Below are 19,337 nucleotides of genomic sequence, written 5' to 3' on the forward strand. Positions count from 1 at the left end.
AAACACATGTTAAGGAAAGTTTCCTAATGAAGCTACTGTAACCTCACTGACATGGAGTGAGTGAGTGAGTGAGTGGGTATGGTTTTACGCCGCTTTTGGCAATAGTCCAGCAATATCATGGCGGGGGACACCAGAAATGGGCTTCAGACATTGTACTCATGTCGGGTATTGAACCCGGGTCTTCGGCGTGACAAGCGAAGGCTTTAACCACTAGGCTACCCGACCCGTCCCCCATTGACTTGGACATGGAATACCATATCAACCTGAAATCTAATCCCACCACATCAACCCATGATGATCTATTTCAGGGGTCACCACAACTGACCTCTACGTCATAGAACACTTCTATCAATTATTATCAACATATGTCAATTCTAATGTGGAATTCTCCATCAAAGTACATGCAAATATTTCACATGGCCATTATTGCCTTGCTCTATTAATTTCTCTGTCATTTTCATCTTGAATTTAAAGCTGACTCTGATTTTATTCACCTAACTAGTTGGTCACAGATGCATAGTTTCATTTTCAACAGAGCTGAATGATTCGTTAAACAACAAACAAACAAACAGACAAGTCATCAGAGCATGGTGAACGTACAGCACGATAGTTTGTAGTAATTAATAATTCCTTTTAAACTTAAAGTAAAACAGATCTGTGCATGGATTGTAAATTAACTGATTAGCAATTGAGAATTTTCACCACTAATAATAATTGAAACTTCTATTCATAAAATTAATTTTGTGCTACACTCTTTCATTCCTTCCACACACCCTCATTCCTAGTCTGTCACACAGACCCTGAAACAAATATATACAATACAGCCCATGCAAGTGTTTTAATGTGTGGCAAGTCTAGATTACTGCAGAATCTGAAAATGAAGAAAGTTTCTGGGCTCCTTTTTATCATATTTTACAACTGTAATTTAACAACTGTTTTTTCTGTAAAATATGTTAATTTCCGAGATTAAATGTTAGTCTACCTCATTCCCTTAACACATTTTCACTCCACCAACACTTTCATTCCTTCCACATATTTTCATTCCTTCTACATTCTTCCTCGCCAGAGCTGTCTCTTGTAATATGCCCTGTCAAGCATGAAAATACCCACCTCACTCACTCTCAATCACGCCCTACACAATGTATCATATTTTATGACCGACAAATATGATATATGTCTGAAGGCAACTCTGCTCCAAATGCCAATATGAAACAAGTGACAGAGCTCATTCATCTTACGATTCAATGTCATTTAAATACACAACAGTGACGGATCGATGGCAGTTAATCTGTACAGTGTACAGAGAAGGGACATTGCATTTGGCAATAAACTTGGGACAAGACAACTCTAAAGCTACAGGTGTGTCATCCAAACATCAAACATTGTCATAGCAACATAGACAGGGCATTGCCCATTGACATAGTTGATCACTACCACAGCACAACCCTATATAATAATTCTGTAATGAAACCGGTGACATCTACAAGCACACATTTCATGTCATCAAGCTTTATGACAATGAGATATATACAACCTCTACACAATGACAGTGACTGTCAGAAGACAATAATCTCGACCCACCATTGTATGAACAGGCAACACATAAACAGCACATAGCCTGCCACTGGTACATGGAGGTCTGGTACATGGAGGTCCTCACAACTCTCCATACATCCGGCTTGTCAAGTGAAATGAATCAGGAAGCTTACCTCCAACTGAGCTCTCACTGAACTTAACACCAGCCATCCCAAACAAATGTAAAACTTAGAAGTAGGGTTGGTTCTGATTTTGGGGGAAAGAGGGAATTCTAGCCATGTGGCTGACCTCTGACCTCGTTGCCAGCATGGGTTGTGTAATGCCAGTGAACAAATGGTGAAATCACCTGCTCACAATATGAGGGGCTCGAGTGGGGGGTTCCCCATCACAACTGTCACAATGTGACTCATTCTGATGTGCTGCAGGATGTTTTGTCATGCATGTTGAGTTATGTATACATGTCATTGCTGCATTAATTAGACATCTGTGCCTCTAGATAAAGAGCTAGATAAAACATCCATACTGAAGTTTAATGTTCAAATTATTTTTTATTTTTTAACTTTTAACACAGGTACCCATTTCAAAAAGCAACCTCAGCAGTACGACTACTGTAAGCCTATGTTAAAGTAGGGGACCTACGTCCATCTTAGCTCGAAGATCCCTTTATGGGATGGCACCCTGATGATTATTTGGTACAATTTACAGTGAGTGAGTGAGTGAGTGAGTGAGTGAGTGAGTGAGTGGGTGGGTGGGTGAGTGAGTGAGTGAGCGGGTGGGTGAGTGGGTGGGTGGGTGGGTTGTTGGATGGTCGGTTGTTGGCACAGGAATGTAGGAGGAAGCATACAGACAAATACCACTAACACAGGTCGAGTGCTGACAACCCATGGATCACTACCAGAGGATGATATAATGAGCATGCCCTTCTACGCCATCAGGGGACAAAGACAGCAATCAATCAAGGTTACAACCCTAACCACCCAATCCATTACGTCGCCTCTTAAACCAGCGTGTGCTGCTGGAGACCTATTCTAACCTGTAAATTGTGAAACAACATGAATCAATACAGAATACAGCAAATCGTGTATTGCATCATTCAGTTTAATACTGCTGTCCAGTGAATCATAGCCGCCATATGAGGGCATGGTTGCACTTAAGGGTGAAACGATACACTGATATTCCAATGCATCGCTTTACTTGACCAACGATACGATATATAATAAACGTGGGCCCATTTATCGATACGCCACGATACGTAACGCAAACAGTACAGTGTTTCCTCGCTATTGTGCCCTTCAGTAAACCGCTAACTTGGTTTTAGTTTGTGGTAACACATGGCTCCCCCAAAAGTACATACATTTTTAATAACGTCAGGTTTTACGCTGACAAATGTTTTTCCCCATCTTAAAAAACATTATCAGCTGATCACCACAAGCACATAACACCGTAAATACCAGTCAACCAATCCGAACTGAAATACACAATTCAAAACCATTATTATACTGTCTGGTTATTAAAATGTGTTCATTGCATATCTGGGCTTGTGTTTGTAATATATTTTATTAATTTTATTCAAAATTTCATTTAATATTGTTTTCATTAATTTAGGTGATTGGTATATCGCACAACTTGCTGTTATTTACAGCAACCACGGTCAGATTACCGCTATTGACGCCTTGAAGCGAAACTCTAGTTGCTAGAGAATGGATACATATATTATAAATGCCATACTTTCACTCATTAAAAGTCATATTTGTGGCAATTTGGCTAATATATGTCAACATAACATTTTCGCAATCGAAATACATGTAGCGCAGGAAGTCCCTATGGTGACTGGTCAAATTGTTCCATATGTAAAAATATCCTGCAACAGCAATTACCAGTACCAAAATGCTACGCTTGTGGTTCTTATAATTTTAAATATATTATATATACTATATGTAAAAGCTGCAACTAAAGTAACACAATATTGGAATATATTATTCCTGATAAAATAATAATTTCAGATACAATTTCTTCGACCATTGCATCAAAATTCTTTGAAGTTGTATCACTGGTGAAGTACATTAATTATTTTCTGGTGTTTGAACTTTGAATTGTTTTGAAGGAAAGTTAGAGAAAGTTCCACTTTGAAGCTCAACAACTTCAGTAGTCTTGTTATTATCAAATAATTTTGACTGTTCCAACTTTAAGAAAGGTTCAATCTTGACATGCTTTAAGTCTCGAAACTTAATAAATGCGGGAGTACTGGAGTACTGCTATCTGGTGGGTTTTTTATCATTGCGTATCGAGATACGTATCGTATGGTGACCTTCCTGTATCGTTGCAGCCCTAGTGGCGCTACTGGTAGGGTATAGGACATGCTTACCCCTTGACGTGAACACCTCTTGTCCCTTCATATAATCTTCACCACTATTTTGCCTTTGACACCCATGGAATCTATTTCAGTTGATAATCGAGACTGATTATTCTTCGGCATTGATGTTTTATATTTTTAAATAGCATCATGGACATCCATTATTCATAAGCTGACAAGATCTATTCATGTCTCATAACATTTTGTATATAATAAAACATAAATATTTTCCAGACTATAAAACTGGTTCCGACGACAAAAAAACATATTCCTATCATAATTCCTATCATCCTCAGCATAGAAACATCCTTCTCTCACCATGATGCCGTATTAATTCAAATCCTACCTTAATAATGGATGCGGTGTGTTGTGGCCATTTTGAGTCTGAACGAGAGATGACACTTTAATATTGAAAAAACCTCTTCTTCTGTTGATAAAGGACACTATCATCTTCTCAGGTTATTGTACGCAGTGATGTTATTGTTAACATTGTTTGAACCTGAACCTACTTGAGCATATTGCATACTTGTGTTATCCAATAGAGACAGAGATAAACACAAGACGAGTCATAACATAGCGAGCACGAGGAGGCTAGTAAACACATATTGTCACCTTCAGAATCTATACACAATAAGCAGCTGTTATTAAAATATCTTAACATATATCTAAAATATCCACAGAAACAAACAATGAAATAGTCCAATACATATAGGTCAAAATGCTAATTGAAAAATTCAGTAATATTAAAATTGGAAATTATTTTTCGACTTTTCTACCCCTCTGTTGTCAGCCTCATCTCTGACAAACAGGTTCCTAGTAATCCCTCCCCTCCAACAATAAACTTGTTAATACACTTTACGAACAATCTCAACAGTGGAAACTTCAGCAGGGAGGAAGCCAGAATGTCCATTCAAAAAAATGTTTTCTTTTCTGTTGGCCAAGCAAGTTTTTGCTTTAATTGTGACGGCATAGTTGAAATGAAATTGTCAAATAGGCTGTTGAGGGGAACCTGTGGTTAATGGGAAATTAGTTCTTGGAACTTGTTTATTTCATCAAGGGAATGGAAGTCAACGGATTAATGAATTCTGTCATCTGTACTGCAAGAAATAAATTATGTTTTTAGTGTTTTTCTGTTTTAATGTTTCTATTCATATTGATAGAGGCGGTACCATTTGACATAGAGCTATAATACATGTTTGAAAGATTCTTTACGAAATGTTTGTCAAGCCTGGGTTAAAAAAATTATTTCAAAATGTTCAATGTACAGAAATAAAAATCTTTTACAAAACAGAATGTCTAAAGTTATTAAGATGTATTATGAAGCTGTTCTATGTGTTTGAGATATCTAACATTTAAATTATTTTTCTTAGGCTTCTAAAATGAGCAACACAACTGACAAATGAAAAATATTTTCACACAACAAATTTGAATGAACCTAAATTAACTCCCTCACATTAGCACATTATATCTCGCATTTAAATTATTTTCTTAGGGTTTTAAATTGGGCAACACACCTAACACATAAAAAAATAAATTCCAACAACAAATTTGAATTCACCTCAATTAACTCCTTCACATTATCACAACATATGTAGTATTGAAATTATTTTTCTTAGGGTTTTAAATTGGGCAGCACACCTTAAAAAATAAAAATAAAATTCAAACAACAAATTTGAAGTAACCTAAATTAACTCCCTCACATTATCATGATTGTCTTGTATCTTGCCTATGTAGCCCTGTGTGCTGCTTGTATTACAACTTCTCCTATATCAGTAAATCCAACTGCCTCTATCTCAGTAAATAAAAACGGTTTTCAAGATTATATAAATTTATTATTAGGGATTTCATTAAAAAAATCGAACGAACTCCTTATCATGCCACAGGCATAAGCAAAAATTCATTGATAATCACTGAAAATAGGTTTTAACTAGAACATTTGGAAAATGCCCTTTCAGGCACTTGGAATCATATTTTTTTAATTCAGTAATACTATCATCAACAAATATTTTTAAAGTACATTCAAAAAAATATTTTCATGCAATATTTTACATTAACACAAAAACAAAAACAATATACATAGTTCTTCTTTCAGGAAAAGGCTTTATTCTGTTTCAGGTTTTTTTAGCAAGGACTTCTTTTGTTCACAAATATGAGATATTGTTTCATTTGTAAAAAAATGACTTAAGATAAATGAATGTTTTATAGTAAATATATAATCAGAAAGCACTATTCTTTACCGGTTCAGCCAAACTGAAACCAGAAAACACAACATGGGAGTCTTTTTTCACAATACCCTTCTCTGAAATATATGACTGGACGAAATTCAAACCTAAATTCACAAAAAAAATGTAAGAGATACAAATAAATCTTAAAAGAGAAAAGCACAACAAATATCTCTAATTAACAAATTACTCTTATTAACAAATTACTCTAATTAAACAGAAAATGACATTAACCATTCCTCCAGGTTAAGAATAATTCAAGACGTTAAATTCCTGATACCAAAACACATGATGAAATACATTTACATATATTGACTGACTGCAGGCTTAACCCAATAAAGAGAAAACTGTTCACACTAGTGTTCCAATCTGCTTACAAACACAACCGGTTCCACCTCAGCCTAGAAACCAGATATGGTATAACATGCCATATGCATATTGTTGTGTCGATAACTGCAATAGACACGCTGACGACAAGGCATGTGGAATACAAACATAGTCACCGCTGGTCATAAACGTGTATTGATCGTATGACGTGTTGACCCAAATAAACTGTTTCAAAGGCTGCCTTACAACCATCACAAACCTGTCTTACCAAATACCCCTACAATTTCACCTGGATACCATTCTCACCCAAAGTCCAAATCCTGGGTAATTAACCACTAATGACAAACACTGTCACGTATCATTTCACTAATCCATGATTAGTCATTCCCGACATGGCTTTACAAATAATCACCAAATAGCAAGCGAGATGTCCATTGTTCAAAGAGGAAAATATGTCAAACACTTCATATATATCTCTAATTATTCAACCCTGGGACGTAGAATACCCGAATTCTTCTGAATCCTATACAAGGAACACTGCAACACACTTTCTCCGTGGAGGTTGTGTGGGCTTGCTCTAGTACTTTCAAACCTATCGGAGACTGTCAACAGTTGGGACACCATGTCAATGAGCCCAACACGGTCAAGATCGGACTTAACTCGACGAAGAGGTCACCAAAATGTCCCCACTCTTACCTGTATTCGGTATGAAGACGCCAGCAAGGAAAATCGGTGTCGCCAAGACGCTGGAAGGTACATCCAGATTATTAAACAAAACTGTCGTAATCCAAACTCGCATCACACCTTGGATCACCTTAGACTCCTGACCACTTCCGTCACAGTCCCCACTTTTCCTGTATCCACTTATCCCCAGATAGGAAATATTCTCAAACACAAAACCGTTGACTAAAGATGTACACTGGCTTTTCTTTCGTGTCCGCCATGTGACATTAGCAGTGGAAGGCTTGAGCTGGGCTAATTCGGTGAGCGTGAAACCCTGTAGGGCTCGGCCAGGTCTACCCTGCAGCTCCAAGCATACCTGAATTATTGGGTCTCTCACACCTTGACAGGCATTCCGCCTAGGTCACGCTATAACCTGTGCTTGTCTCGATCCATACACACACACGCTCCTCGCACACTCACATGTTCCCTAAACACTGAACTGCCGTACACTGATGCACAGCCACTGCTTGTCAGTTTTCAACACCTGTTAGGTAGGATCTCTGTAACATTCAGTAATAGGTATAGTTATGTTTTAAAACATTTCAAGGAAGTAGCTTGTAAAGTGCATGACTTGGGTGTAATGTGATGACCAATGTAATATCACAATGTTTATTATTCCACAGAGGGATATAGGTTTTTTGAAATGCAAAACAATATATGCCTGATTTGATCTGTTATGATACTACAGGTTTTTATCAAGGTATGTCAGAAAACATTTTGGAGTAATCATATTTTTCAAAACACAACATTTCCTATAAAAGGACATTTGTTATTTGTGTATTCTGTTTGATATTGCTCATTTTCAGGTATGGACACTGCCAACTGGATATTGAGGTGTGGAAGTTCTGAGAGTAAAACAACTATAGATTCCAAGCTATCACCTGTATATTGTATTATTGAGGTCTTACTTTCAAGGTATCTTAATATTTAGGCTGTTGTGATCAAAAACAGTTTGGTACACGGCGATAAAAAAATAGTGTTGTGGGGGAATGTCTGGTGTGGTGTGTTGTGGTGTGGGGTGCGACAAAGCAAGGTGGTTGGGTGTGGTGTGGGGTGCGACAAAGCAAGGTGGTGGGTGTGGTGTGGTGTAGTGTGGGGTGCGACAAAGCAAGGTGGTTGGGTGTGGGACAGGGTGCGAAAAGCGAGGTGGTTGGGTGTGGGGCGGGGTGCGACAAAGCGAGGTGGTGTCGGGTGCGACAAAGCGAGGTGGTGGGGTGTGGTGTGGGGTGCGACAAAGCAAGGTGGTTGGGTGTGGGGCGGGGTGCGACAAAGCAAGGTGGTTGGGTGTGGTGTGGGGTGTGTCCAAGCGAGGTGGTTGGGTGTGGGGCGGGGTGTGACAAAGCAAGGTGGTTGGGTGTGGTGTGGGGTGCGACAAAGCAAGGTGGTGTGGTGTGGGGCGGGGTGTGACAAAGCGAGGTGGTGGGATGTGGTGTGGGGCGGGGTGTGACAAAGCGAGGTGGTGTGGTGTAGGGCGGGATGTTACAAAGCGAGGTGGTGTGGTGTAGGGCGGGGTTTGACAAAGCAAGGTGGTGGGGTGTGGTGTGGGGCGGGGTTTGACAAAGCGAGGTGGTGGGGTGTGGTGTAGGGCGGGGTTTGACAAGGCAAGGTGGTGTGGTGTGGTGTAGGGCGGGGTTTGACAAGGCAAGGTGGTGTGGTGTGGTGTAGGGCGGGGTTTGACAAAGCAAGGTGGTGTGGTGTGGTGTAGGGCGGGGTTTGACAAAGCGAGGTGGTGGGGTGTGGTGTGGGGCGGGGTTTGACAAAGCGAGGTGGTGGGGTGTGGTGTAGGGCGGGGTTTGACAAGGCAAGGTGGTGTGGTGTGGTGTAGGGCGGGGTTTGACAAGGCAAGGTGGTGTGGTGTGGTGTAGGGCGGGGTTTGACAAGGCAAGGTGGTGTGGTGTGGTGTAGGGCGGGGTTTGACAAAGCAAGGTGGTGTGGTGTGGTGTAGGGCGGGGTTTGACAAAGCAAGGTGGTGTGGTGTGGTGTAGGGCGGGGTTTGACAAAGCGAGGTGGTGGGGTGTGGTGTAGGGCGGGGTTTGACAAGGCAAGGTGGTGTGGTGTGGTGTAGGGCGGGGTTTGACAAGGCAAGGTGGTGTGGTGTGGTGTAGGGCGGGGTTTGACAAGGCAAGGTGGTGTGGTGTGGTGTAGGGCGGGGTTTGACAAAGCAAGGTGGTGTGGTGTGGTGTAGGGCGGGGTTTGACAAAGCGAGGTGGTGGGGTGTGGTGTGGGGCGGGGTTTGACAAAGCGAGGTGGTGGGGTGTGGTGTAGGGCGGGGTTTGACAAGGCAAGGTGGTGTGGTGTGGTGTAGGGTGGGGTTTGACAAGGCAAGGTGGTGGGGTGTGGTGTAGGGCGGGGTTTGACAAGGCAAGGTGGTGTGGTGTGGTGTAGGGCGGGGTTTGACAAAGCAAGGTGGTGGGGTGTGGTGTAGGGCGGGGTTTGACAAAGCAAGGTGGTGTGGTGTGGTGTAGGGCGGGGTTTGACAAGGCAAGGTGGTGTGGTGTGGTGTAGGGCGGGGTTTGACAAAGCAAGGTGGTGTGGTGTGGTGTAGGGCGGGGTTTGACAAAGCAAGGTGGTGTGGTGTGGTGTAGGGCGGGGTTTGACAAAGCAAGGTGGTGTGGTGTGGTGTAGGGCGGGGTTTGACAAGGCAAGGTGGTGTGGTGTGGTGTAGGGCGGGGTTTGACAAAGCAAGGTGGTGGGGTGTGGTGTAGGGCGGGGTTTGACAAAGCAAGGTGGTGGGGTAAGAGGTGTTGGAACTTAGGTGGGTTGAGGTGGATGAGGTGGGTGAGGTGGAGTTGGCTTGGGTGGGGTGGGGTGAGTTGGGTTAGTGCCGGTCACTTGTGATTCCTGGGTAGAATAGGTCCCATTTATCCTATGCTTGTTGAAAGAAGCAATCAAAAAGGAGATAGGTTGCTCACAATGTGTGATCTGACATCTTGTGTGTCAATGTAGTGTTTGAACACTCACTCACTCACTCACTCACAGACAGCAGTGATACAAACTGAGGCATCATGACTCAATTATACTACTCAAAACAAGTAAAGGAACACCAACAATGGGAAGGCTGTCTTGTGTTGTATATTTGCATTTAATTATGTTATAGGATGCAAAAACCATTATTGATAATGAGTAAGTGAGTGAGTGAGTGCGTGAGTGAGTCATAATGATTTCTACCAAGTTTCTTCATAGTCCATTTATACCACCTTATATAATCCTACATTAACTCAGCACCTGTCCACTAGTTGTCCACTAGTAGGATGACACACAACCCGTATACCACCTTATATAATCCTACATTAACTCAGCAGCTGTCCACTAGTTGTCCACTAGTTGTCCACTAGTAACATATTGAGGATGAAACACAACCCGTATACCACCTTATATAATCCTACATTAACTCAGCACCTGTCCACTAGTTGTCCACTAGTAGGATGACACACAACCCGTATACCACCTTATATAATCCTACATTAACTCAGCAGCTGTCCACTAGTTGTCCACTAGTTGTCCACTAGTAACATATTGAGGATGAAACACAACCCGTATACCACCTTATATAATCCTACATTAACTCAGCACCTGTCCACTAGTTGTCCACTAGTAGGATGACACACAACCCGTATACCACCTTATATAACCCTACATTAACTCAGCAGCTGTCCACTAGTTGTCCACTAGTAGGATGACACACAACCCGTATACCACCTTATATAATCCTACAGTTACTCAGTTATTCCACCCCACCATGTTCATTATAAGCTGGTCTCAACCAGCACAGGCTAAATATCAGTGTCTCAAGATCGTTGCCATTTCTGCACAAATGGTTCCAATGTTCCATTATAGTAATTTTATACCTGAACACACAGCAAAGAAGATCATTTCAAGGAGTATTAGTGTCATGTTATCCAGTCAAAGCTGCAATATCAAGAATATGTTTCACTGATACTGTTTTCTATAGTTTTACTCATCAGGGCAAACAAAGTGTCGTCTTCTTCTATCAGTACATACAACACATCTTAAAATGATATTGTTAGAATGTACCTCCTTTGTATCTGGAATGTATCTTTGTGTTTTGCATTCACTCTGCATATATACTGAACAAAATGAGTGAATCATGAATATCGTTTTATTGGTTTCAAACGTGTGCTCAGTCTTCACTTCAAAACAACATCCCCAAAATATTCATGATCCCTAACGTTTCCATTCAGTATATTTTGTAGTTCGTATAATATTGCCACTGTTTCTTCATGGAATGTAACTCAATAAATATCTTTAAGAAAAAGAATTCTACAGTGCTAAATCCTTGCAAGGAATTTCAACTTCATATATTGCCTTTCATCTGACCCTGACCCAATTAACTGGGCGTGTCCAAAACTGAATTTTACAATAACCACTACTCTAGGCCAACATGTCCTATCTCTAGGCCAACACATCCTATCTCTAGGCCAACACGTCCTATGTCTAGGCCAACATGTCCTACCTCTAGGCCAACATGTCCTACCTCTAGGCCAACACATCCTATCTCAAGGCCAACACGTCCTATCTCTAGGCCAACACATCCTACCTCTAGGCCAACATGTCCTATCTCTAGGCCAACACATCCTACCTCCAGGCCAACATGTCCTATCTCTAGGCCAACACATCCTACCTCTAGGCCTCCACATCCTATCTCTAGGCCAACACATCCTATCTCTAGGCCTCCACATCCTATCTCTAGGCCAACACATCCTATCTCTAGGCCAACACATCCTATCTCTAGGCCAACACGTCCTACTTCTAGGCCAACATGTCTTATCTCTAGGTCAACACATCCTACCTCCAGGCAGACATGTCCTATCTCTAGGCCAACACATCCTACCTCTAGGCCTCCACATCCTATCTCTAGGCCAACACATCCTATCTCTAGGCCAACACATCCTATCTCCAGGCCAACACATCCTATCTCTAGGCCAGCACATCCTACCTCTAGGCCAACACATCCTACCTCTAGGCCAACACATCCTACCTCTAGGCCAACACGTCCTACCTCTTGGACAACATGTCTTATCTCTAGGTCAACACATCCTACCTCCAGGCCAACACATCCTACCTCCAGGCGAACACATCCTCTCTCTAGGCCAACACATCCTACCTCTAGGCCAACACGTCCTACCTCTAGGCCAACACATCCTATCTCTAGGCCAACACGTCCTACCTCGAGGCCAACACATCCTACCTCTAGACCAACATGTCCTACCTCTAGGCCAACACGTCCTACCTCTAGGCCAACACATCCTATCTCTAGGTCAACACATCCTACCTCTAGGCCAACACGTCCTACCTCTAGGCCAACACATCCTACCTCTAGGCCAACACGTCCTACCTCTAGGCCAACACATCCTACCTCTAGGCCAACACGTCCTACCTCTAGGCCAACACATCCTATCTCTAGGCCAACATGTCCTACCTCTAGGCCAACACATCCTACCTCTAGGCCAACACATCCTACCTCCAGGCCAACACATCCTACCTCTAGGCCAACACATCCTACTTCTAGGCCAACACGTCCTACTTCTAGGCCAACACATCCTATCTCTAGGCCAACATATCCTACCTCCAGGCCAACACGTCCTACCTCTAGGCCAACACATCTTATCTCTAGGCCAACACATCCTACCTCCAGGCCAACACATCCTATCTCTAGGCCAACACATCCTACTTCTAGGCCAACACATCCTATCTCTAGGCCAACACATCCTACTTCTAGGCCAACACATCCTATCTCTAGGCCAACATGTCCTACCTCCAGACCAACATATCCTACCTCTAGGCAAACACATCCTATCTCTAGGCAAACACATCCTACTTCTAGGCCAACACATCCTATCTCTAGGCCAACACATCCTACTTCTAGGCCAACACATCCTATCTCTAGGCCAACACATCCTATCTCTAGGCCAACACATCCTATGTCTAGGCCAATAAGTCCTACCTCTAGGCCAACACGTCCTATCTCTAGGCCAACACATCCTACCTCCAGGCCAACACATCCTATCTCTAGGCCAACACATCCTATCTCTAGGCCAACACATCCTACTTCTAGGCCAACACATCCTATCTCTAGGCCAACATGTCCTACCTCCAGGCCAACATGTCCTACCTCCAGGCCAACACGTCCTATCTCTAGGCCAACACATCCTACCTCTAGGCCAACACATCCTATCTCTAGGCCAACACGTCCTACCTCCAGGCCAACATGTCCTACCTCCAGGCCAACACATCCTATCTCTAGGCCAACACATCCTATCTCTAGGCCAACACGTTTTATCTCTAGGCCAACACATCCTATCTTTAGACCAACAAGTCCTATCTCTAGGCCAGCAAGTCCTATCTCTAGGCCAACACATCCTATCTCTAGGCCAACACGTCCTACCACTAGGCCAGCACATCCTATCTGTAGGCCAACACATCCTATCTCTAGGCCAGCACATCCTATCTCTAGACCAACACATAGAACACCAGCAATAAATAGGATACCAGTGTAAGGCTGAGTTTTAACATCTCTTTTATAGTATAATCCTACAGCTTGAAGGCGTATCTTTACCAAACCAGATGTATAACTAGTCTACATCGATCCACAGGAGTGTCAGGCCATACATAATATATAATATCATGTTTCATTATCACCTGTCCAAAAGGCACGGAGTCGTCTCTGCCAGATGAATATTTAATGATCATGATAAGAATCGACAGGCGTAAATGAAATATGGAGTTTTCGTTTAATGTTTAGAATTTCCTACTCTGACATAGCCACACTAAAAAGCAGCATACCACCAAGTTATTGATTCAAGGGGAAAACGAGTAAAACCAACAGTGAAGTAGGATGTTCGCCATATTAGATTTCAATTCAACTTAACTTTAAAAGCTTTAAACTTTACTAAATCTAATACACACTAAACATACCATTGTGGTTTTTCAAGTGCATACTGAATTTTCAATTAGATTTTCTTTTCTGTGTTGACTCTCTGTATATCAAAAACTGAACAAAACATTATAAAAGTTTGAGTAAGAGCTCCCACTGTTGTACTAAAGTATTGAAATTGTTATTCACCTACTTTAGTGAACATATTTACATATATGAGATTCAAGTAAGAGTTGAAAATTTACCTGTAGAGTTTTACCTGGAAAAGTGATATCCTACCATCTACTGGCTTCCCACAGTCAAGTCTAGCATAGCAAACAAATGATTACTTCTATTCCTGTAATGTTGAAGGCAAAATATATTTTAGTCCAAAGATATGCCTCAACACCACATTTAATACACGTTATCAAAGCAAAGCCATTATTGGTCGTATTAGTCTGAAAGAGCTAAGACTTGGCTTCGGAGTAGTCCCAAGTCTGCCGATTGCCATCACACGATGCCAATCACACCCATATTTCTTGTTCACTCACATTCTTTCTTTTCGTACTCTCTCTCTCTCTCTCTCTCTCTCTCTCTCTCTCTCTCTCTCTCTCTAGTAAACCTCTTCTTGTAAGAATTGAATAAATTTCCATGAAACAATTGTATTTATTTCTTTCCTCAGGGTTGCCAAAATTAATGTGCAACTAACAAAGAAAGAGGAAATATCCCCAAATGTCTCAATATCTTTGCTTGGCAACACTAATATCAACTCTCAGATAGATTACATCTATATTGAGAGGGCCTCTCTAGTTCCTACTTCCTCCGGCACATTTGTTACATCTGTGCATTTAGGAAAATGAAACTGTAAATGTCGCCAGTCCTACAGATATGTCAATATGTGTTTAATCTGAGAAGGTTTAAATGAAATTTGTAATTCTCCACGCTGACAACAGCTAACGAAAATAACTATCTGTTCATTGAAAATGTCACCTGGTCTTCTCGGGTTTCTACATATCTCCACGTGAGTCTGAACAAACAGCTGATTCAGCATATCATGGAGTCTTTCTTTGGAATACCTTGTGAACTAGACTAAACTTATCTCCCTTTGTGTTATGGTCCTACTTAATCATCATGAATAAACACAAGCTTTTCCTTATCATAACATAAGGTTTTAAAAATTTAGTAAACTGAGGCCTATCTCTATCTTTGTTCAGAATCTGGTTCAAATCGCATGTCAACTTGGGGATATTAATTGCTTCATCAAAATGTTGAGAAAGTGAAGATTTAATATCTGTGGACAGAGAATATTAATCATGAGCCTAATGGGAATAGAAAAAAGTCGTTGAGGTCACAAAGGTCAGGCTAACAGCAGTATGTGTCTCCTTGGCCTTGACCTTCAATAACGGTATCTGGTCGCAGAGCATTGTTTTATCATGACAGTATTGTTGAACAACAGGGCCCATAACATGCAAGTACAGTTATGTACAGTTTAACTAAGTTTCTCTCAAACTGATACCAAGTAGTAAATGGTTGCATTTGTAAAGTGAGTGAGTGAGTGAGTGAGTGAGTGAGTGAGTGAGTGAGTGAGTGAGTGAGTGAGTGAGTGAGTGAGTGAGTGAGTGAGTGAGAATGCCACCTCACTGCCCTACTTTGACAAATCTCATTTCTATGCCTTTGAGGAATTTCAAATCCTAAAAGTGTGATTATTGTTCCCGATGTTCGGGCGAGAGTACCATATAGTCCCCAAAATAAAGTTATGTAAAAGCTCAAATAAGATCTCTAAGGAAGCCGTGAGTTTGAATGTCCTTTCGTCTCTTTGCATTCATGATACAAATCTGAGACATGTATTTGACCGGCATGCTACAAGGACATCATCCTCAACTAGACTGACCCAAACTACAAGAGATATGCAAGTAAACATCATCAAAATATGTTAGGTAAACTCATTAGGGTTAGGTCTGAAGGGTGAGGGCAGAACCAGTACAGTGTTTATGGAGGTTGATCTTAAGGTCAATTTGGAAGACAATGCGAAAAATCAAATGTCAAATTTAGTTAGCGTTTCTATTTCATCTTACTGTCATTTCAACAAAAGAGAAATATTTAAGAAATGTCCAATCAAAGAGGTGCAAATGGCCAGATCATTTCCACTCTACACACGCACATTCCTAGTTGCCAGCGCTATGTGTGAACCATCCCCAGAATGGAGTCGGTGTGACACTGGATTAGGGCAAGCAGAGCCGACTGAGAGGAGCTAAATGAGGCTGATTTGTTCAAATAAAGAGACAATGTTTGTTCAAACACACAAAAAGAGCACGCTTAAGTGAGCCTCGCGTCAACAATTCTCCCGCAAATTAGAGAAAAAACAAAAGAGGTGTAATAGCGGCACGCTTGGCAATGTGTCACCCGGGAGGGAAAATTAAACATTAAAGAGCAAAGAGTTGACGATTTGAAGAGACACTGTGCTGGTGACATTTCCAATTAGTCGCCCTCATTACCAGCAATGCAGTCTGGGGCTGCCTTCAACACTGCAGTGGTGGCTCAGTCCAAATGGTCATTGGGTTATTAACTGTCCAGTCCCTTTGTTCCCGCGACAAGGGCACACAACATCAAAGTCATCATGCTGCTGATAAGTAATTATCCTTACCATTCGTGATGGAATAATTCACATCTTTTTTGCTGGTTTTACAAAACACATATCGATAGAATCTAACTTCAAAGCTGGAGAGACGTACTTCCGCAAGATAAGATCAAGGACTTCGTCTCTCTTCATTCAATATGAAATTTTCATAATGACGGGTAACAAATACTAAACTTCAGTGGGTGTTTGTCTGATGATTAAAGGTTTGTTTATGACAAACAAAGACAATAAAAAAAACTGCTTATGTTATGTAACAGCAACAGGTCATGTCATGTTATGGTCAGGATTGAGTGGGCATGTCAGGGGCTGAGATCTAGGTCTGGTCAGGAGGGCAGCTTGTGTGACAGCAGGAGTTCAGGATTGAGTGGGCATGTCAGGGGCTGAGATCTAGGTCTGGTCAGGAGGGCAGCTTGTGTGACAGCAGGAGTTCAGGATTGAGTAGGCGTGTCAGGGGCTGAGATCTAGGTCTGGTCAGGAGGGCAGCTTGTGTGACAGCAGGAGTTCAGGATTGAGTGGGCGTGTCAGGGGCTGAGATCTAGGTCTGGTCAGGAGGGCAGCTTGTGTGACAGCAGGAGTTCAGGATTGAGTGGGCGTGTCAGGGGCTGAGATCTAGGTCTGGTCAGGAGGGCAGCTTGTGTGACAGCAGGAGTTCAGGATTGAGTGGGCGTGTCAGGGGCTGAGATCTAGGTCTGGTCAGGAGGGCGGCTTGTGTGACAGCAGGAGTTCAGGATTGAGTGGGCGTGTCAGAGGCTGAGATCTAGGTCTGGTCAGGAGGGCGGCTTTTTTGACAATGGGAGTTCAGGATTGAGTGGGCATGTCAGGGGCTGAGATCTAGGTCTGGTCAGGAGGGCAGCTTGTGTGACAACAGTTCAGGATTGAGTGGGCATGTCAGAGGCTGAGATCTAGGTTTGGTCAGGAGGGCGGCTTGTGTGACAACAGTTCAGGATTGAGTGGGCGTGTCAGAGGCTGAGATCTAGGTCTGGTCAGGAGGGCAGCTTGTGTGACAACAGTTCAGGATTGAGTGGGCGTGTCAGAGGCTGAGATCTAGGTTTGATCAGGAGGGCGGCTTGTGTGACAACAGTTCAGGATTGAGTGAGCGTGTCAGGGGCTGAGATCTAGGTTTGGTCAGGAGGGCGGCTTGTGTGACAGCAGGAGTTCAGGATTGAGTGGGCGTGTCAGGGGCTGAGATCTAGGTCTGGTCAGGAGGGTGGCTTGTGTGACAGCAGGAGTTCAGGATTGAGTCGGCATGTCAGGGGCTTGATCAAGTGAGTCAAGTGATCTAGTTTTTATGCAATTTTGAAAACATATCACAGGGGAATGTTGTAAATACAAAGAAAGGTCTTCCCCACATTAACCATTTCCACTCCACACATTTCACTCCACTCAAAGAATAAACTTTACAAACTGGACCTGTATGGGGAAGGATAGTGAGTCATGGGGCATGACAAGATCACATGACGTGTTAACTTGTGCTATCCTACAGACCCATAAGGCTACCCTAGACCAACATGGCTACCCTACAGACCCACATGGCTACCCTACAGACACACAGGGCTACCCGAGACCCACATGGCTACCCTACATACCCACATGGCTACCCTACAGACCCACAGGGCTACCCTACAGAAACACAGGGCTATCCGGGACCCACATGGCTACCCTGAAGACTAACAGGGCTACCCTATAGACTCACAGGGCTACCCTACAGACCCACATGGCTACCCTACAGACCCACAGGGCTATCCTGCAGACCCACATGGCTACCCTACAGATCCACAGGATTACCCTACAGACCCACATGGCTACCCTACAGACCCACAGGACTATCCTGCAGACCCACATGGCTACCCTACAGACCAATAGGGCTATCCTGCAGACCCACATGGCTACCCTACAGACCAACAGGACTATCCTGCAGACCCACAGGGCTACCCTACAGACCAATAGGGCTATCCTGCAGACCCACATGGCTACCCTACAGACCCACAGGACTATCCTGCAGACCCACAGGGCTACCCTACAGACCAATAGGGCTATCCTGCAGACCCACATGGCTACCCTACAGACCAATAGGGCTACCTTATATCAACACGGCTACCGTACAGACCCACATGGCTACCCTACAGACCAATAGGGCGATCCTGCAGACCCACATGGCTACCATAAGGACCACAGGATTACCCTACATACCCACAGGGCTACCCCATAGACCCACAGGGCTACCCTACAGACCCACAGGGCTACCCTACAGAAACACAGGGCTATCCGAGACCCACATGGCTATCCTGAAGACTAACAGGGCTACCCTACAGACTCACAGGGCTACCCTACAGACCCACAGGGCTATCCTGCAGACCCACATGGATACCCTTGAGACCCACATGGCTACCCTACAGACCCACATGGCTACCCTACAGATCCACAGGATAAACCCTACAGACCCACATGGCTACCCTACAGACCCACAGGACTATCCTGCAGACCCACAGGGCTACCCTACAGACCAATAGGGCTATCCTGCAGACCCACATGGCTACCCTACAGACCCACAGGACTATCCTGCAGACCCACAGGGCTACCCTACAGACCAATAGGGCTATCCTGCAGACCCACATGGCTATCCTACAGACCCACAGGACTATCCTGCAGACTCACAGGGCTACC

At 43.1% G+C, this 19,337-nt stretch overlaps 1 protein-coding gene across 8 annotated transcripts in view; it reads right to left on the reverse strand.

The window, feature by feature from the left end:
* The window catches only part of LOC124119305 (nuclear hormone receptor HR96-like), a 259,199-nt gene that overhangs the window by 122,695 nt on the left and 117,167 nt on the right, over positions 1-19,337 (reverse strand). For 2 of the 8 annotated variants that reach the window (XM_046481783.2, XM_046481780.2), the window contains exon 1: positions 7,135-7,592. The exons of 5 other annotated variants lie outside the window; for them this stretch is intronic. In XM_046481783.2, the coding sequence (XP_046337739.1) occupies positions 7,135-7,197 (63 nt within the window). In that variant the 5' untranslated portion in view covers positions 7,198-7,592. Of the gene's footprint in view, positions 1-1,709; positions 1,878-7,134; positions 7,593-19,337 lie in introns of those variants that run through there. One more of the 8 variants, XM_046481785.2, reaches the window with a different exon arrangement.

The sequence above is a fragment of the Haliotis rufescens genome, unplaced genomic scaffold, assembly GCF_023055435.1.
Source record: "Haliotis rufescens isolate VD_foot unplaced genomic scaffold, xgHalRufe1.0.p SCAF_27, whole genome shotgun sequence".
Lineage (NCBI taxonomy): Eukaryota > Metazoa > Mollusca > Gastropoda > Lepetellida > Haliotidae > Haliotis > Haliotis rufescens.